Consider the following 21,600-nt stretch of genomic DNA (forward strand, 5'->3'; position numbering starts at 1 on the left):
GCACCGTCGATGGTCAGTGGCAGGTGTTGGGTGTGACCTCTCCGGAAGTCAACAACAATCTCTTTGGTCTTGCTGACGCTCAGCAGGAGGTTGTTGTCCCTGCACCACGTGGTCAGATGGTCGACCTCCAACCTGTATTGAGTCTCGTAAGCCCTTGGTGATGAGACCCACCAGAGTTGTGTCGTCAGCAAATTTCACTATGTGATTGTTGCTGTAGGTTGCAGTGCAGTCATCGGCCAGCAGGGTGAAGAGCAGCGGACTGAGCACGCAGCCTTTGGGGAACCTGTGCTCAGTGTGATGCTGCTTGAGGTATTGTTGCCAACACGCACTACTTGGGGCCTCTGACAGAGGAAGTCCAGTAGCCAGTTGCAGAGGTAGGTACTGAGTCCCAGTTTGTCAAGTTTGCAGATGAGTTGTTGTGGTATTATGGTGTTGAATGCAGAACTGAAGTCTATAAACAGCAATCTCACATATGAGTCTCTTTTTTTCCAGGTGGGTGAGGGCTGGGTGGAGGGCAGAGCAGATTGCATCCTCTGTAGACCGCTTGGCTCGGTATGCAAACTGGAAGGGGTCCAGGGTGGGGGGGAGAATGGCTTTGATATGTGACATGACAAGCCGCTCAAAGCACTTCATGATGATGGGTGTCAGTGCCACAGGGCGGTAGTCATTGAAGCAGGATGGAGCAGTTTTCTTCGGCACAGGTATGATGGTGGCAGCTTTGAAACATGATGGGACGATGGCTTGCTTCAGGGAAGTGTTAAAGATGTCTGTGAAGACATCCTTAAGCTCCCCTGCACAGTCCTTCAGCGCACGACCTGGGATGTTGTCTGGACCTGTTGCCTTACGGGTGTTGATGGCCAATGAGGACAGCGTTGTGATTGATTTGGTAAAAGCAGCTTTCTCAATAACCTTGCCTAGGGGAGGTTTGAAATAGGCATTTGGTTATAAAGCAGACTGAAGAATCAAGGTTTTTCTATTTCAAGAGAGGTTTGATAAATGCGGTCTTCAATGATGCTGGAAAAATGCTGGAGAGAAGAGTCACTTACAATTTGCAAAAGCACAGTTGAGTGTCAAGACAGCATGTACTGTAGGCCTAAATGAGTCAAGTGAGAGCATCATTTTTTTGGCCATCCATGATGGCAGTAAATTCAAACAGAGGTTACATTATTATTACTGTATGTCTGTGTGGTGAAGCAGATGTCCTGCTGAATGAGGTGGATCTATATGCATTTCAATTTTGTGATGGGAAAAAATAATCATTACATTATTTAGCTGACATAAAGTAACTTGTGGAATATGTTAATTTACCAACTACAGCTAACAGATTACAGGACTAGGCTAATGTTTCTATTAATCTTTGAGAAAGATTGTCTGACTGCTTCATAGGCTATGTCAATTTGTGCAGCCTATCTCGAGACCTAATCTATTTCATATCAATCAACACATTACAAGTTACGATCTAGCAGACTTCAAATAATAATTTGACCACTTCTTGGTACAATTTTGAATAAAACAGAATTGGTTTAGACAGTTGGGTAGCTGTCATATTTTGCAGTAGGAACCATGTTTCCTTGGCCTTTGTTTCCTCCAAATATATGGTCCTTAGTTGCTTGGTTACGGTAGTGGGGTCTGCATCTGCAGATTTCAGCTAGCAAGAGTTGCTAGCTAAAGAAGGAGTTGTTTACATGGAATCACATAATGATGGATGAGGAAACTGAGCTGTCGTTTACAATCGCCCAAATTGTTCAGCGCTTAAAAGGAACACATTTGCATTCTCAGCTAGAAAGGCAGGCGAAAGTGAGTAGTACAGTTTCCTATGTGGGCAGTACAGTAACGTTATGGTGTGCCACAGTACCACTAACACACTCAGGTTAGCTCGCTAGCCTAGCAATGGAAGCACAGCTAGTGCTGTTGGATATCTGGGATGCTGTTTTTAGCTGATGCTAGCGTTATGACAGCTGTCCTATCTCATGTAAGCTACATTACGATGCAATTACACAGATGTTCTCACAAGTTTCTTTCTGCACTACAGGAATGTTTGCACAGACCGGATATAAAACTTGAATCACTTAAAGACGATGTTCGGAATTTCTTGAAAGTATCGGGTAGGTCATGCTGCAGTCAATTGGTGGTGCTCTGTAATATGTGTCCGGGTACTTTTTGCTGGGATGCAATACCAGGCGGGTGACTTTTGCATAGGCCTATGCGGTCTGTTTTACAATTACAGTTTTCTTTACAGGTTGGGAGAGGAAGCTTCAGAATGCAGTGTACAGAGAATTGCATATGTAAGTTAATAATCTGGGTTGTACTTTAATAATGGTTTGTTTATGTAATATTAATGCAGTTTTTCTTCTTTCCATTCTAGGCTATTTTCTCATTCACATGCCATTATCAGACATATATTACAGTATATTTTTTACTAACAGCTATGAGCTTTTGTCAGATGCATATACATATAAGACATCCATCTAGATAATGGTTCAAATCTAAAATGCAAATGAAATGCATTAATGCCTAAATGCAAAGACCTCATTTCAATAGGCTATTGAGGAACACTAGGTAGTATTTAAAGCTCCAATTCCAAGTGCAAGAGGATGAAACTTTAAGTTTCATCCTCTCTCTCTCTCTGTCTCTCTCTCTAGCTCTCTTTTCCTCTTTCTGTCTCTCACTCTCACACATACACCCACCCTGCAGTTTGTGTCATAGTGTTTATACTGTGCTTTATGGAGAGAAATCTTCCATCCTGCAATGGTTTGGAAGTGACAGGATGACGTGGTCCATCCTCTCTCACTGGCTCAAGTGCAGACCAAACCTGTAGTACTGGCATAACCCATGCACACCCCCATCTCTATCTGCAGGAGTTACAAGAGGTCATATTGAGCTTGATTTGCAAATCTGCCGGACGGGGTCTTATTTAGGAGTGGGATTATTGTTATGGGTCATGTTCCAGTCAGTCTCTTGAGTTGAAATGTATTGGTCTGGTGTGAAGTTGTAGAGCAAGTAAGTCTCTGTAAACACATAAACATGTTGGGATTCGTGTGAGGCATTTGCACATCTTTAAACAGCGTTGTTTTGCTTCTCTCGTTCCTTTTGTTATCAAATATACCTCACCTCATCCGTGTCCATTTACAATGAGATGTGCTGGTTTGGTACCGACTGACATCAAGCAGAATCAGAATGGGATTTTATTTCCCAAGTACACTGCAATAACTGATATCTAACCAAGTGTTATTAATCTTATATGAATAGAAAAAAATCTAGTTAATATTGTTTTTAGGATAAAGACACATATTTAGTATTTTCTCTTAAAATCATTTGACTAATTTAATAAGAGTTTGACTTATTTTAAGACATATTATCAAGAAAACAAGCAAATTTGGCAGCCAGTACGTCGAACAAATTTGTCTTGAGACATCTTAAAAAAATAAGCAGCCAAATTGTTTTGTTGATAATATTTATTAAAATAAGTCAAACTCATTAAATTAAGTCCAATGATTATACTAGGAAGTAAATGACTTTATGCTAAAAACAATACCATCTAAGGTTTATTTTTTTATCTTATTTTTTAATTTTTTTTATCTATTTTTTTAGATTAATAACACTTGGTTAGACAAGCATTTTTTGCAGTGCATCTTCACTCAAGAATTTTGGTTCTGGGCGTTGATGTCATTTAGTGCTTGAACATTGACAATGTATAGGCAATATTCGCATAAATACACAATACTCACAAGCTTTGGATCTAGAGTAAAGCAATATAACTGTCCTGACGTTTGTGGTGGTGGTGGGGGGTCAATCTAAGTGCAGATTTTTTACTGTGTTTAAACTTTGAGGCCAAGCAGCCATCAAGGACTGGTAGTGAGTAATGGCCCTCTCTAACTGGACCGGGGGTCAGCATGAAATAAAAGTGAAGGGATTCCTTCCCTTTCTGGACCATAAGTCATGAACCTGGGTGTCTGTCTCAGGTTTGATGTGTTTAGGTTGGTTGTGTGTACGCGGGTCACCCAGGGCCGAGCTGCTCTTTTGATCCACACAGTTGGATCAGACCAGGGACTCATGGTACAGCAAATGTGTCATATTAGTACCCAGTATAGGTAGGTAGGGTTAAGGGCAGGAATCACCAGAGATTCCATGGTACCATACTGATCTGATTTTTCAACATGTGAATAACATGTCCTACGTACTCAGTTTGGCGGTAAGATCTACAGCAATGATTGCTACAGAGAAAATGAATGTGACTCATGACATCCCTGTTTAGGAGAAGACTAGTTCTGTACAGTGAGAGTGCAGACAGAGCCCCATGTCCATACTTCACTGCCCTCTTCTTTGTTCTAGCTTCTCCATCACCATCATGTTCCGATGCCTCAGATGTAATTTCAGGACAGTGTGTGTGTGCGTGTGTGAGTAATTGGGTGTACATATGTGTGATAGAGCGTACATGTGTGTGTTTGTTTGTGTGTGTCTCTCCATGTGTACAGATGTGTTGTGAATGTGTGTGTTTGTGTGTGTTTAGGTTTATTTGTGTATGTGTTTACGTCTGCCTCTATGCACACAGTATCTGTATTGTGTATATACAGTATGTGCTTGCATGTGTGTGTGTGTGTGTTATATTTTGGCTCTGTGTTTTTCAGCAGGCCTCCCCCCAGGCACCCTGCTGCCCCCCCTGAGCACACCAAAGAGCCACTGGCTTACATGCGCAAGGCCCAGGTGGGTTGTGTCCTTCGTTCCACACTCATCTCTTTCGTGCCTCTAGATCCTCATCTCATTGGCATCCCTTTCTCTCGGTCCATTCCCCTTTGAGATGTCTCCCTCTCTCTGTCTCAATCTTCTCCAGTCATTATTTTACCACCCATCATCCCCCCTCCATTTAACCCCCCCCCTCTTTTTGGTCTTTTCACCAAATCTATAATGCATGACCCATGGATACAGTGCCAGTTTTTTCATTCCAGTTCTGTTGAGTAAAGGAGTGAGGAAGTGCAGTGTGATGGGTTGCTTACTCAAGTGTCAATTATATTTTTGAGGGAATCACTGTGGTGTGTGTGTGTGCGCGTGTGTCCTTACAGGCCAGCTGGGAGAAGAGGATCCTGAAAAGTCTGAACAGCATGTGCACTGAACTAGGGGTTCCACTGGCGAGCAAGGTGAGACCTAGCGTGTGTGTGTGTGTGTGTGTGTGTGTGTGTGTGTGTGTGTGTGTGTGTGTTTGTTTATGTGTGTATGTGAGAGACCATTAGAGACTAATATTATTATTTTTTATAGTTTTGTGAATCTACCTGCATGGGCTAGAAGGTCGAAACGAGACTTGGCAAATTTTGACAGGACAAATTAACCTTGCCACTGATTATTACAAACAGTAACTGAGTATGACTGCAATAATTGGGCCAGGTCTGGATTTTACACTGATTAGCAGGGGTTTCGACATCACAGGCAGTCCATAGATTGGACAGTTCAACAGCTTTTGTGTTAAAGCTCCCCAGAGCATTGATGGGCATTTCAAATTATTGCTTGACATGGACCATGACTTAAATCCTTTTGGTTTTGAACCTTTATTATGCAACACTCACTTGTTCGCTCAAATAGGCCTTACGCCCTTACTTCTGGTCACTTTCAGCTCTGTTTCATGTTGCGGTCGAGTGACACTTTCACAGAGCGATTTGGCAGGAACGGTACTGGCCAGATCCAAAGCACCGTGTTTATAGCCAAGCCCAAATAATTATGACATTAAAAACCGAACTTGTTTGGACTCCCTTTGGCGCTGCGTGACTTTCACAGCAGGAAACAGTAACCATAGATGGCAACGTGGAACACCTCCGTCTGATTCAATCAGCAGAAGCGTTTTTCCTGAGATTTCCAATCAGATCAAGACTGAATGCTGAAAAAAAATATTTTGTCTTTGGATCCTTAAAGGTGCCATGTGTAAGAATTGAGGTAAAAATATCCAAAAAATGAGCTACACACATCAAAAGAATGAGAAGAAATAAGGGCGATGATGTCATTAAAAAAATGACAAGGTATAGTGCTGCAGAGATATCAACCTGAATTAGCATGCTAAATTACTAGCCACAGCCCGACAGGTGTCATAATACCAGTTTCGGCCATGGGAGGCGGTATGCGGGCAACATAACCGCCAGCCAAACTGCAATACACATTTCTCGGTTGTTACTCTAGGGTAGACCAACTCATTTTCTGGAGGTATACTGCCCCCATCTTTTATGGAATGTGGAGTATGAATTGATTTTTTGGCGGACATTACACATGGCACCTTTAAAAGGCTTAAACGTTCTACTAAGGGTCTTTTGCTAGAAAAGTATTCTGATGTTTCTGAACTGAGGTACATTCAAGCTGGAGACACAACAACATCCCCTTATCTCTGTCTTCATTAATCAATCTGATCCATTAATGGAGGAGGTTCTCACTCTATCTGCTTTGCGGTCATCTGCAGGTCATTAGTGTTAAAATGTTTTTGCGTGTTTATTTTCTTTTTGAGATGTGAGTGATTGTGTACGTGAGGAAGTGTGTGGTGGTGGGGAACTGTTTGTGTCCTAATGTTGTTTGTGTCGGTGTTCTGTATTTCAGAGGCCAGTGCCAGAACAGAGGCAGCTGTCAAACAAGTGGAACGAGATGGGGACGGATGAACCAGGTCCCTCTCTTTCTCATTCTCTCTTTCTCTCTCTTTCTTTCTCTCTCTCTCTTTCTCTCTCTCTCACACACACACACACACAGGTTTAGTGTCCAAAGCATATTTCCCCTGTTGCATTAACAATGGCAGTTACAGTAGGGGAGACATTACATTTTTAGATTGCCATGGTTTGGCACAGAGCTGACACTCATGCAGGGTACTGCTGGCTGGGCATAGGCACACATACACACAAACACCCATATGCATCAGTGGGGGCATGGATATCGGTTTCTGCTCTGCATCTGACCCCAGGGTTTTGAGAAGGGAGGATTTTTCTGTGCTGAGACCACTAAGACACTCAGCAAATTATCAATGTGACATTAGCTCCCTTTGACAAGGAATATTATAAATAGTCAGTGTTTCCCACAGAATTGAATTCTATTTGTGGTGGTTTGCAGAATTAACTTGAATACAACAGTTTTTAACAAATTAACACAGCGTGGTTATGATGCTAACCAGATTTAAGCACAATTTAGTACAACCTGAAAAATCAGTGTGTCGTTCTCAATGTTGATATTGTGGTGGGACGCCACAAATAAGTCAATGTATGGGAAACTCACAGTCTGTTGATTTTTATACACTAAAATTACATGCCTCAATTTAGTGTGAACCCTCTGTGTGTGTGTGTGTGTGTGTGTGTGTGTTGTGTGTGTGTGTGTTTGAGTGTGTGTGTGTGTGTATGTATGTGTGTGTGTATGCCAGACAGTATCATTCCTGTTTTACACTGTGAGGTTTACACTGCCTTCGTAGCCTAACAGTGCTGTAACAATGCTATCTGTGTGAGGAGGCAACGCTAACATTTACGAGGCTAACCAGACGGCCACATAAACAGCCCTTCCCTCTTTACCGAGGCCCAGAGGATGTCCAGGTCTCTGGGTTTCATCCTCGGTAACCTCGGGGAACTCTCGATAGTCGTGCCCCCCCTTCTCCCTCTGTCCTTCTTATTTAATCTTTCTCCCCTTTGGCCTACCACTGTATACAGTGTGTTTGGAGGGGAGTGAACAAGTGTGTTTAACGTTTTGGGTTGGTTAGGTGTGTGTTGTGTCCACTGTTTATCTTGCTGTGTCACGTTTTATGTTTCATTTATCTCCTCTACAAAATTGTCACAAAAGTTCACAAAAAAAGTGTTGACGGCTTTAACAACCAAAACCTTACCAAAAACAAACGTTTTTAGAACACTTATCACTGTCGCACGGCTGCATCCGGAAGGCTCTGCACTTACTTAGGAATATGAGAGCCATAAAAATGTAACGACATATCTGCACATCACTGAGCTGTTTCTTTCTCTCTCTCTCGTCTTTCTTCAGACCTGAGTAAATTCAGGCCTGTCTACGCTCCCAAGGACTTCCTGGAGGTGAGTCAGACGCCCCCAAACCCTCCCCAAGAGATAAAGAGCAGATTAACATGCCCAGAAAAGATCAAAGTTTATGTGTTGATTTACTGGAAATATTCTGCTTTTTTGTTAACTTAAGATGATGTATTGAGATGATGTGTAAAAAATAACCAACTAACATAACAAAATGGAGACAATCCAAAGCGAGCAGTGGCAAAGACACAAAACACTCGAGGTTTATTAACGAATCCGGGAGTTGATACAGAACGTAGGCCATCTCAGCATCACAACCGTACCAACTCAAAACGAATCCGGGAGTCGATACAGACTGTGGGCCATTCCAGCGTCACAACCGTGCTAACTCCAAGACAAAATACAAATTGTCTTGCTTAAATACATTTCTAGTGATCCCCCTTCCGTCGCCTCACGTGAGCTCTCTCTCCGGTCATACCTTGTCTCGTGAGGCGCCAGCATTATGTTAAAGCAAGTAGCACTCTTCAACTCTTCAATGATTGTGTTAAGAGAAAAACACGTCAGCGATGATTAATCCCATCACGTGGCGTGACAAAGGTTTGCGATTTGGGTTGGCTTAATCAAAAGACCTTGGGTGGCGATGATCAAAACAAATGTTAAAATACATACACTCTGGAATGTTAAAATACATACAGTACACTCTGGAATTTCTCACTACATATGTGTATGCAGCTTTTATGATAATGGAAGTGTATAAAATATGAATTCTGGGTTTCTATATATGTGTGTGTGTGTGTGTGTGTGTGTGTGTGTGTTCCTGTGATGCTCTACCCCAGGTGTTGATCAGCTTGCGAAACCCTAACCTGGACTGCAGTGAGGAGGTGGGCTCCCATAGCCACTGGGGTCTGATCCAGGTGCCCCTCCACATCAGAGATGTCCCCAGCTGGTGAGAGACACACACGCACACACACACACACACACACACACACACACACACACACACACACAATGTTTTTATTTGGATCCTAACATAGGGGAAGAATTTACAGATCCAAACATTGCAGTCCACATATATACAGGTATGTGCACATGCCCAAGTCTCCATATTGGATAGCACTGTAATACCTAAAATGTTTGATATTTGAATAGCTTGGAGTTAACAAGTATCCATGTACAAAACAGTAAAACAGTAGTCATATTCTTACTAATTACATCTATGATGGTGATATCTGGGGTATTTGGAATATTATAGAGGGTCTTGACCACATCAGATCTACTCCAGTCAGATGGCAGAGATTGTTTAGGTCAAGCCAGTCCGACCTCACACCATATCCTGACGCTTTGATGTCTAGCTTGCCGTTGTCTTTTACCTTATATCCAAGAACCTGTGTGTCATTCTCCTTAGCGATTGTGACTTTCCGCCTTTGATTTTGGATAAGTAATGCGCGGGCCATCTGTTTCACAGTTGGATCGCTATGTTATTGCTATTGTTAAACATGTTGAGCAAGTGGCTGGTTCTTGTGGCAATGTACATCCATTCAATATTTGGGAGACCCAGGCCGCCATCCTTCCGAGACTGAAAGATAATGTCCCGGGTTGAATGTGTGTTCAGCCCGAGCCACTTACTTACCAGTCGGTTTTATTGTTCAATTCTGTCAATATGTTTTGTGGAATATGGATATTTGCATATTGAGGTCCTGTCTGGTGGAGTAGTCGCTGGTGAGCTATGTGATTGGCTCTTCCCAGTTACCTGCTACATTAAATGTATAGCTGAGGTATCTGTATCAGGAACAGAGTCTTATTAGTTTCTGTGGTATTGTGAATGTAGGTGGTTTGTCTGATTTTGAGGAGTACCAGCGGTTTCCTCCGTTACGTCTTTCATAAAAAAAAAGACATTTGGTAATTTGGTCATGCTTCACCTCCAGTCTCGACTACTGCAGGACTGTGGAGCATCTGATGGATTACACGCTCATCTCTGGAAGCCATTTGGACTGGGTGTGGTGAGCGCACCACTGCACTGCTCCAACCACTCCATCCAGTTGTTGATAGCCAGGGTCAGGGTGAGGTTTACTTCACTCCAAGGGCATTCTGTTCTAATACCAACTCGTAGCATGATTTGGGTCTGTTAGAGTATTGTTGCAAATTACTTGGATGAACAATGGTAGCGTGATTCGGGTCTGTTAAAATATTGTTGCAAATGACTTGGATAAAAGATGTTTTGTATACATCTGCAACTATGTTTATGTAAGAGAGGGAGGGAGATTTATGTCTTTCAAGGCGTGCAGCATGACACTCTGCGGTAGAGTACCAAAAGCATCGCGAAAGTCCAGGAAAACCGCATAAAACTGGCTTGAGTCATGCTTAAAATCGTCAATTCCTGTCTTTAAGCAGAAGACATGTTCGTTCATCCCCTGACGGCAGGTCTTTTGACTGGGGAAGGGTATGTCATGTTTTATAAGCCAAGATAGAAGGCGCGCACACACACACACACACACACACACACACACACACACACACACACACACATATCCCCAGCTGATGATAATCACCCACAAGGCCACAGTGTCACGGTGTTGCCATGCTATATGTGTGTGTGAGAGAAGAGAAAAAAGCAAGCGGCACACTGTGTGTGTGTGTGTGTGTGTGTGTGTGAGAGAGTGTGTGTGCAAATGTGTGTGTGTGAGTGTGTGTGTGTGTGTGTGTGTGTGTGTGTGTGTGTGTGTGTGTGTGTGTGTGTGTGTGTGTGTGAGAGAGAAGGGAAAAAGCAAGTGGCACACTGTGTGTGTGCTTGTGTGTGAGAAGGGAAAAAAACAAACACACACGTGGACAGTATTCAGTCTGGTTTTGTCGCAACCATATTTTGAAACCAAAAACCTGGTATGTTGTGAGTCCCTGTCGCTTTGCTTAAAAGTGTCTGCTGAATCTCACTCTGTTGACTTTCACTTTGCTCTATAATGGATGAATGCTGTGTGCTCAGATAGTGGGCCACTGTGTGCCCATGTGCTTCATTGAGAAGGGGGTTTGTGGATGTCGGGGGCCACCGCGCATGATCACATGGAAGTAGAAGAGCAGGATTCGGATTTGATTCTGCTCTCAGACCTGTTCTTTATGAATGGGTATTGTGATTAATCCCTGATCATCAGTCGCTTTGCACACTGTGTTGTCTAGGTATACCTTAAAGCAGCTGCAGTGTTAACCTATGTGGTAACAGGGAAGGCAGTAGCATCATTGCATCCCTTATCACTGCTAGATCTGCACTAATTTCATTCAGCGCTCATCTTAAGGGGTTCAGAAACTGATCCCAGATCTGTATTTATTGTAATTGTCTTTTCCTGTGCAGAGGGAGGCTTGTCCTGAACTGACCCTGACCAGCGGGCAACTCGGCATCGATGACCACCCTCACGTTCCCGCAGGTATCCCCCCCATCCCTCCATCCTCTTGCTGTTCACTCTTCTGTTCAGCACGTCTCTCCATCACTTTATCCCCATCCGCTCCACTGAATTCTGTTCCTTTTGTTGGTGTGTTCTCCACTCGACTGGGCCAGTTGCGTAAGGTCGGATTATCTCCCGAGTAAACGTTTACAGGGTGCTATCTGGGCATATCCAGACGTTTTTATATCACTCCCTCTAAACAAGCCCAATATTCGGTCTGTTCTTCAAATAGCAACAAAAAATATTTTGTTCGGCAAACACCCAACGGCGAGCTAATAAACACACACGTCTGTTGCTCTGATAGCTTATCGGAGCATCGCCGCAAGCACCGCGGTGGTCATCTGGTGTGTGTCTGTGTGTGTGTTGGGGTAGGAGGTTTGGATGGGAGCTACTAATACCAGAAATGACATTTATTTGTTTGTGAATGAGAGTTATGCAGTCGGTCATGGTTGGAGTAGTGTGGTGGGAGTGTCTGCTCATATGTGAACACACACACACACACACACACACACACACACACACACGGTCACTTATAGAATCCCTAACTCGCAACTCAGACATGAGCACACATGCACACAAAAACATGCGTAAATTATCTCTCTCACACATGCACACACACACACACACACACACACACACACACACACACACACACACACACACTCATATGCACTCAGAATCCCTTGCAACCAGGGGTGAAAGTAAGCCGGTACTGGCCGGTATGGAGTACCACTAAAATATTTGGAGAGGGTACCGTGCGAAAGAAAACTATACTGTCTCTGAAAAAATATAGCACTTTCAGCATGACAACACAACTGCTAACGCCAAATTACCAGAGGCAACACGTTTCCCCCAAAATATATTTCATATACATCGTTCTGAACTCTATCTGAATTGTGTCTAAACCTCCCGTGCAGCTGGACAGACAACGAGCAAGCTATAGCGGCGTGCACAGTAGCCCTACAGTAATTGCCTAACGCACTGGTATCCAAAGTGTTTTAGCAGACGGACGTTTCTTGGAAAGTCTCCCAAATAAAAAAAAATACAGGCTAAAAAAAAATATGTTGATGTTTCAATAGCCTATTCTGGTTTTATGTGTGCAGTGTTTCGCTGGAGAGACAGGAGACAGACAGTGCGGTAATGGCTTAACCAGATCTTGCGCAGCAATAATGAAAGTGTTTTAGCGGACAGAAGTATGTTGCAGTCTCCCAAATAAAAGGCATGACTCAAAGAAACGTGTTTCATGATATACAGTAGCCTATATAAAAAAATTGATTGGAAGTGGGATGAAAGCAGAGTAACTAGGTTAAATAAATAAATAAATGTTGAAATTAAGTGTTTGCAATTTATTCATAATCAATGCAGATGCAGGTGGGTTAAAGAGTGATACTAGAGTGATAAGAAGTCCTAGTGAATGCTTGATAAGTAGACTATAATACAGTAAATAAACAAATAAATAAATAATAAATAATTAGGCTAAGTGAAATTTTCGGCGCACGCTCTGGGCGTGCATTATAACTCTATATCATAGTACCACCAAGAAATAAAAACTACTTTCACCCCTGCTTGCAACTCATATATGAGCACACATACACACTAGAATATGTGCATAAATTATCTCGCACACACGCACACACACACACACACACACACACACACACACACACACGCACACACACACAATGTGGTCTGACAACTGAAATCTCTTTGTTGTCTTGTCTCCACAGATTTGTTTGAAAGTGAGCACATTCGTCTGGGCAAGAGAGGTACGGAAAGCACAAGACATTTTTAGGACACCTTTCTTTTTCTCCTTTTCTCTCCTCCCCTTCATCTCTCTTGGATAAAAAATGTCTATTTATTACCAACCTCTTTCTTTTGGCCCGATGTGTTTATGCGCTGGCTATCGCTTTATTTAGTTCTGTATTAACACACTCCATCTCTGAACACCTGGAAGCTATCTTATGAGGGTAGAGATTAGACAGTGTGCAATGACCCCTCTCCCCCACCCCCATCGATTTAGCTGCTCTCTTTCTCTCTCACTCTATTCAATTCAGTTAAATTTAGTTAATTTCAATGCTTTATTGGCATGACCATTTACAGGAAAATTGTGTTGCCAAAGCGTCAAACAACCCCCCCCCCCCCCCCCTTTCTTCCACTCACTCTCTCCACTCTTAGCTTGTTTCTTCACATCTGGTTCAATCCAGACATCTTTTCTAAATCCCCTACTTCTTCACACTGCACTTGAATGTACTAATGGCCAGAGTGGGACTCTGGCAGCAGCTGCATAGGCCACTGTGTCTGGTGTTGCCAATGCTATATGTGTGTGTGAGCGAAGGGAAAAATGCAAGTGGCACAGTGTGTGTGTATGTTTGTGTGTGTGTGTGTGAGGGAGAAGGGGAAAAAGCAAGTGGCACAGTGTGTCAAAGTCAAAGTCAAAGTCAGCTTTATTGTCAATTTCTTCACATGTTCCAGACATACAAAGAGATCGAAATTACGTTTCTCACTATCCCACGGTGAAGACAAGACATATTTTACCAATTTTAAGTCCACAGACAAACATAACATTCAAGCAAAACAAAAAAAGTAAGTAAATAAGTAAATAAGAGGGCACATATAATAATGAAAAAATAAGAGCAGCAAAATTTTGTTGAAATTGTGCATAGACAGTCAATAAAAAACTAGTGCAAAGTCAGGCCAATAAGAGGCTTGGGTAGTTCTGTTTGACCTGAGTAATAAAGAAAGTGGCATAGTGGTGCAAGTTATGTAAGAGCAGCAGAAGTGTTGTGTTTTCAGGACAACAACACCCAAGTTGTAAAGTGTACAAGTGTGCAAGTGTTCAAGTGTGCAAGTGGAGTAGTGCAGGCGGCCATTGTGGGTCCAATGTCCAGGATGTTATGTAGCTGAGGGTGGAGGGGGGGAGAGGAGGGGAGAGTTCAGCATCCTTACAGCTTGGTGTATGAAGCTGTTGGTGAGTCTGGTAGTGCAGGGGAGCGCGAGGCTTCTGTACCTCTTCCCAGAGGGCAGTAGATCAAAACAGATTGTGAGCGGGGTGACTTGCATCACTCACAATTTTGGTCGCCTGCTGGGTGAGGTGGGTGGTGTAAATGTCCTTCAGGGAGGGGAGTGAAGCACCAATGATCCTTCCAGCTGTGTTCACTATGCGCTGCAGGGCTTTCCTGTTGTATTCAGTGCAGCTTCCCCCCCCACACAGCGATACAGCTGGAGAGGATGCTTTCTCAATGGTGCCTCGGTAGAATGTGGTCATGATGGCTGGTGGAGCACTTGCTCGCCTGAGTTTCCAAGAGGGAAGTACAGGCGGCGCTGAGCTCTCTTCGCCAGTGATGCAGTGTTGGTGGTCCAGGAGAGGTCTTCACTGATGTGCACCCCCAGGAATTTGGTGCTGCTCGCTCTCTCCACCACAGCACCGCCGATGGTCAGTGGCAGGTGTTGGGTGTGACCTCTCCGAAGTCAACAACAATCTCTTTGGTCTTGCTGACGCGTTCAGCAGGAGGTTGTTGTCCCTGCACCACGTGGTCAGATGGTCGACCTCCAACCTGTATTGAGTCTCGTAAGCCCTTGGTGATGAGACCCACCAGAGTTGTGTCGTCAGCAAATTTCACTATGTGATTGTTGCTGTAGGTTGCAGTGCAGTCATCGTCAGCAGGGTGAAGAGCAGCGGACTGAGCACGCTTAGGCCCAGGGGGCCCCTGTGCTCAGTGTGATGCTGCTTGAGGTATTGTTGCCAACATCGCACTACTTGGGGCCTCTGACAGAGGAAGTCCAGTAGCCAGTTGCAGAGGTAGGTACTGAGTCCCAGTTTGTCGAGTTTGCAGATGAGTTGTTGTGGTATTATGGTGTGAATGCAGAACTGAAGTCTATAAACAGCAATCTCACATATGAGTCTCTTTTTCCAGGTGGGTGAGGGCTGGGTGGGGCAGAGCAGATTGCATCCTCTGTAGACCGCTTGGCTCGGTATGCAAACTGGAAGGGTCCAGGGTGGGGGGGGAGAATGGCTTTGATATGTGACATGACAAGCCGCTCAAAGCACTTCATGATGATGGGTGTCAGTGCCACAGGGCGGTAGTCATTGAAGCAGGATGGAGCAGTTTTCTTCGGCACAGGTATGATGGTGGCAGCTTTGAAACATGATGGGACGATGGCTTGCTTCAGGGAAGTGTTAAAGATGTCGTGAAGACATCCTTAAGCTCCCCTGCGCAGTCCTTCAGCGCACGACCTGGGATGTTGTCTGGACCTGTTGCCTTACGGGTGTTGATAGCAGCAAGTGTCCTCTTCACGCTGTCGGCAGAGAGGCACAGGGGCTGCTCATGTAGAGGGGGATGGGTCTTCTGTGGGCAGGTGCTGTTTTGTGCTTCGCTTGCAGCAAAGAAGCGGTTCAGGTTGTTGAGCAGAGGGATGTTGCTCTCACAGCCTGTGGCGCGGGCTTGTAGTCCGTGAGGGCCTGAATGCCCCGCCATAGGCTTTGTGAGTTCCTGCTGTCTTTTGAAGTGGGTGGTTATCTTGTGAGTGTATTCCTTTTGCTTCCTTGATGCTACGGGACAGGTTGGCTCTCGCTGTTTTCATGCCAGCTTCATCCCCAGCTCTGTAGGCTTTGTCTCTGGCCCTCAGCAGCCTGAGGGACATCCCCCTGTCAGCCATGGCTTCCAGTTAGCCCGTGATGATGTCTTTTGTGTGGGTCACATCATGATGCACTTGGTGATGTAAGAGGTTACAGTGTCTATATACTCCTCTATGTCTGTCCGGTTGTTGTAAGTGGCTGCCTGCTTAAACATTTCCCAGTCTGTTGTGTCAAAGCAGTCTTGAAGAGCATCGGAGGCTCCCTCAGGCCACACTTTTACCTGCTTACGAACCGGGTTTGTTCGCTTTACCCTTTGTCTGTATGCGGGCATTAGCATAACAGTGATATGGTCTGAAAGTCCAATGTGGGGGAGGGGGGTGGCTTTGTATGCTCCTTTGTGTGTAGTGTAGACCAGGTCCAGGATGTTATCTCCTCTTGTTGGAAAATCAACATGCTGGTGTAGCTTTGGAGTGTGTGTGTATGTTTGTGTGTGTGTGTGTGAGGGAGAAGGGGAAAAAGCAAGTGGCACAGTGTGTGTGTATGTTTGTGTGTGTGTGTGTGAGGGAGAAGGGGAAAAGCAAGTGGCACAGTGTGTGTGTATGTTTGTGTGTGTGTGTGTGAGGGAGAAGGGGAAAAAGCAAGTGGCACAGTGTGTGTGTATGTGTGTGTGTGTGTGTGTGTGTGAGGGAGAAGGGAAAAAGCAAGTGGCACACTGTTATGTGGATGGTAAACACAGAGTGACTCATTCAGGATGTTCTTCCAGTGAAATGTTTGCCCCAACTTCTTGCCAAACAGACACACACACACACACACACACACACACACACACACACACACACACACACACACACACACATATATATACACAACTCTGAATCCGTAACTGTGATGATGTATGTATGATAGGACAGGCCAGGCCCAAGGCCTATGTGTTTAATTTGTTTGCACATAGAAGGTTGAAAAGCAGGGCAAGAGAAGACAGAAGAGTAGTAGTAGTAGTATTTCTCCACTCATTGTCCTATACCTCACACATCCCTTCTTCTCTCTCAATGGCGTTTCGATCTCCCTCAATTCTGCAGCCTCTCCCCCTTTCTCTCCCTTTAACTCTTTCTCGCAAATCAAATTATTCCGTTAACAAACTATAATACTTATGCCTAGATTGTCATGTACTGTGACAATGCGAGCTGAGATTATAGGACCCAAATGCAGACACGGTTGCATAAGTTAAACAAAACAGGATCTTTACACCAAAGAACTCACAAGACATGAGGAACACGCGAAACACAGGGGCAACGCGACAATACACAATGACCAAGCAAAGACCAAAGCAAACACAAGGGGCTCTATCGTGCATCCCAGCGCAATTGACTTTGTAAACTCGCGCTTTTGTCTTTCCTATTTTGCAGTCAGCGCATATTGGAATTTTCCCTCCACAGGTACGTGCCTGTAAATTAGGGAATTCGATTGCGCCCACCAGGGCGGTTCAGCTTTAAAAACGGGCATGTTCGCGAAACGCTCACTGTTGATATTTTGCAGTTTCAGAAAACAATTCCGCCACAGACCAGGAACTCCCTGGTCTAAAGTCTGTGGCGCAAATGCAGATGCTATTTTAAGGGCGCATGCATGACCACAGGCCTGCATGAATGAATGCGTTGCACACCAATCTACAGACACCCCCGTGCACAGACGGAAACATTCAAAGCCTTGATAATATTTGTCCATTTCCCGGTTTTGTTCGTGCATTGGTGACCTAAAAATTTAGTAGCACAACATCTACATGCAATATCTTTACAACAACAACGCCTAATTATAACCTATTAATTTGGACAACTTTATACAGCCCTATAAAGGCTAAAGTTACCTTTAGTTTTGTTCCAATTTACCGTTGTGTATGGCTTTAAACATTGCGTGCGCTTTAACATCAGCCTAAGCATTATTCCAGCTGTGCTAAGGGTTTAAGCACCATCATTTTGCCTACCTTGTTGTAGCCCATCTGAAATAACTCCAAGCTTTGTTATGTTCCCTCCATCCTTTCGTTATTTTCAAAAAACGTTTTATATCCATGATGGCCTTAAAGTCTTGAGTTAGTGAATTAGCTTAAATGAGCTTTTATGTGCTGTTAACCAGCAAATAGTACAAGAAAGCAGCAAGTATGGCTACAATTTCTGTAGTTGCTGCACCCATTCATTGTTATTCTCTCTCCTGCTCAAACGAATGTTGTGTGTGTATTAAATTGATGATAAAGTGTTTACAAACTCTACTTAACAGAAAATATTGTAAATAGCCTACTGTCATGCAGTTAATGGATACTGTGCAGAGTTGAAAGTTAGATCAACTTGGAAACTTTCTCACAGGCCGTCTGTGAAAGGCAATGCGACACGGGCCCCACTCATCTATACAACGTAGTTCCCATTTCGGTAAACCATACATAATTTCAAAGAAAAATATTACCACTCGAGGGAAATCAGTGTGGTGTCCATTAAGATGTGAAAAAAAAGGCATAAATCTAGCGTGCATACATTTTTTCACCTAATCACGGATGTGTTGATGACATAAATTAGGAAATATTAGATGACTTAAGGAGACGAAGGAGAGGTGATGTTGAATTGCATGCCGATGCCATTTAACCCAAATGCCCCAGCGGCAGCACGGGAGAGGAGAGATTAACTGACAGAAGATATGCATTGTCTATAGAGAGGTAATGTCAGATTACATTGTACATAGCAAAAAAAATATCACCATGCATTCATAATCTCGCGGATTCAGTGAGAGTGATCCCAAAACATCGGAAAGTATGTCTTTGTGACAATTCTGTATTAAATTTTGTCAAGAGGAAAAAATCAATAGCTGACCGCTCCTAACTGAACAGTATAATTATAGCCTGTGCCTGGCAACACGCCACCATAATGGAACAAGCAATTAGTTGTTATGGAATGTGATATGACGCCTGATTGGCCTGTTGTTACATGGGAATGTGATATCCAGACCAATTTATTTTAGATTTTGGTTTATTAGCATCACAAGCAAAGTGACTCTATGTTTTGTGCAAAAACCACTAAAATATAGCCCAAGATCTTAAATACACAGGAAACTACTCAGGAAACACAATCCACTGGACACGGGCAAGAAGACACAGGTAAATATGGAACAAGGTAATCGAACTTAACTTAAGACTCAGGTGAGGGGCGGAGACAAGTCCCAAACCAAAAACCTCAAACTGTACATCCCCCAGATGCCCCTAACAGAAACTAGCAAGTCCAAGCAGGGTGGGTGGGAGGGGGCTTGGGGGCCGAAGCCCTCTGGCTGGGCAGCTCAGGTGGACGACCTGGTGGCAGGGCAGACAGACAAAGCCCTCGAAGGGTGGCCGGGACCAGAGACGGACCATCGGAGGAGCTCAGGAGGGCAGTCTGGACGCAGTGTAGACCGCCGAGGCAGGCTGGGTGGACGGCCGCTCCGCAGGGGTCCATTACTGGCTTGTTCATTCTATCACAAGCTGGCAGGGGTGGGTACCCAAATACACGATGCAGAAGATTTTTAGATATTTAGAAATGTATTTCACAAAATCCAAAACCAAAAACAGACAGAGACTATGTAACTGGACTATTGAGACCAAAAAGATTATTATTTAGCTAAAACGTGGAGAATACAATGCAATCAAGCATTTTGGGCTATGTGGAGTCATAAGCAGGCAGCAGATTGAGAGAGAGAAAAAGATGCGGTTTTAAAAGGACGTGACAGAAGCTGAGGCAAGCCAGGTAGGCCTATAGGCCCGACGGTAATTGTAAAGCAATTTACAAAAGATTCACCGAACAAAAATGCCGATGTGGTACATGAAAATTTAGCTAAAAACCTGGAGAATGCAATGCAATCAAGCATTTTGGGCGATGTGGAGACACAAGCTGGCAGTAGATTAAATGCTCACGAGAGAGAGAAAAAGATGCGGTTTTAAAAGGACGTGACCGAAGCTGAGGCAAGCAGGCGATGACTAATTGTAAAGCAATTTATAAAAGATTTACTGAACAAAAACACTCACAAACACATACGAGAGAGAAAAAGATGCCATAATTTGAGGATTTAGGTATGCACGTGTGTTTCAGGCATAGTGCAAGGACTATTCTCTGACTGAAAGTGCACAGAACTTGTGCATTTGAGAGCGCTCTCTCAAGGCTGTAGACTGTAGATGTAATGTTTCATGTAGGGTTCATGTCAGTTAATATGAATTAACATTTAAAAACATGAAGCCAAACTATGAAAAGCCAAACTATGAAAAAAAGTGCGATAATCCGGAAAATAGGTACATGTTTTTTTGAAGTAGAGAGAAGGCATAACTTATGCAGATAAGAAGGAAATGTTTCCCATTTTCAATCTCTTTTTGAAAGTATGCTTTCTCTTTCGCACCCTCTCTCTCCCTGTCCCTCTCTCTGCAGTACTGAGTGAGCAGGACAGTGCCGCAGCTCATCAGTACAGCAGGCAGGGCTGCCCCACTGGCCTGAGAGCTGAACTCTGGGCCCTGATACTAAACTCCACCAACGAGCCAGAGGTAAAGCACACACACACACACACTTACACACACACAACACACATACACACACACACACTCATGCATACACCCACACACACAATCTTGCACATAAACACATGGATGTGGGCATGTTTGCTAAAACAAGCAACTCAACTCACAAACAACCTCACACTTATATCAACATAAACTTAATTGCATATCCATTAACACAACACACACACACACACACACACACACACACACACACACACATACACAAATACACATGCACATACACACGCACACGCACACGCACACACACACACACACACACAAACAGACACAGCTGCTAGGTTTCCCAGGCTCCAGGTTAGCTCCAGGTTAGACTCTCCCACACCATGCTGTCTGTTGTCTTTTATCCTATCCAAGTTCGCATCTCAGACATCAACTCTTCATGTTTTTTGTACATGTGTTTACCTGTGTATGTCGTTACCTGTGCCTATTCATGTGTTTACCTGTGTATGTCGTTACCTGTGCCTATTCATGTGTTTACCTGTGTATGTCGTTACCTGTGCCTATTCGTGTGTTTACCTGTGTATGTCGTTACCTGTGCCTATTCATGCCAGTTGGTATTTATAGGGCTGTGGAATATCACTGGAAGTGTGTTTGAATGGATGGATGGATATTTATGGCTACTGATTGTCACATTTATTTATAGGTGTTTCCATTCATTTGTTTTGAGGTTGTTTGGATGACAGGACTGGGTTGTCTGTGTTTGGGGGTCAGGACACCTAATGGGCTTCAAAGGGGAATAATGAGCACGGAGTTAAGTGGGATGCCAGAACTGCCAGAAGTGTTGATTGCTGAAGGAGTGCTGCTGGAGATGGGAGTTTAAACACATGGATGGGTGTGTGTGCTGTGTCAACAAAGAGATCATGCAGAAACCTCCGCCATCAAATATTCAGTATTTAGTAATTAAGAAGCTGTTCTGCTTTCATGCTCATGCTGTGGAATTTATTTAAACACATACACACACATTCACTTTCTTTTGCAGGGGGGTGCACCCACACACACGCGCAGGCACGCAGGCACGCACACACACACAGTTATAAA

At 43.8% G+C, this 21,600-nt stretch overlaps 1 protein-coding gene across 1 annotated transcript in view; it reads left to right on the top strand.

Moving 5' to 3' along the window:
• The first annotated feature begins 1,565 nt into the window (after positions 1-1,565).
• tbc1d19 (TBC1 domain family, member 19) overlaps positions 1,566-21,600 on the top strand; it is a 35,054-nt gene continuing 15,019 nt past the window's right edge. Inside the window, exons 1-11 of the mRNA XM_048235862.1 lie at positions 1,566-1,797; positions 2,033-2,105; positions 2,240-2,285; positions 4,629-4,704; positions 5,061-5,135; positions 6,571-6,634; positions 7,981-8,027; positions 8,816-8,925; positions 11,322-11,392; positions 13,138-13,176; positions 20,414-20,526. Coding sequence (XP_048091819.1) covers positions 1,699-1,797; positions 2,033-2,105; positions 2,240-2,285; positions 4,629-4,704; positions 5,061-5,135; positions 6,571-6,634; positions 7,981-8,027; positions 8,816-8,925; positions 11,322-11,392; positions 13,138-13,176; positions 20,414-20,526 — 813 coding nt within the window. The 5' untranslated portion in view covers positions 1,566-1,698. The remainder of the gene's footprint in view (positions 1,798-2,032; positions 2,106-2,239; positions 2,286-4,628; positions 4,705-5,060; positions 5,136-6,570; positions 6,635-7,980; positions 8,028-8,815; positions 8,926-11,321; positions 11,393-13,137; positions 13,177-20,413; positions 20,527-21,600) is intronic.

The sequence above is a fragment of the Alosa alosa genome, chromosome 24, assembly GCF_017589495.1.
Source record: "Alosa alosa isolate M-15738 ecotype Scorff River chromosome 24, AALO_Geno_1.1, whole genome shotgun sequence".
Taxonomy (NCBI): domain Eukaryota; kingdom Metazoa; phylum Chordata; class Actinopteri; order Clupeiformes; family Clupeidae; genus Alosa; species Alosa alosa.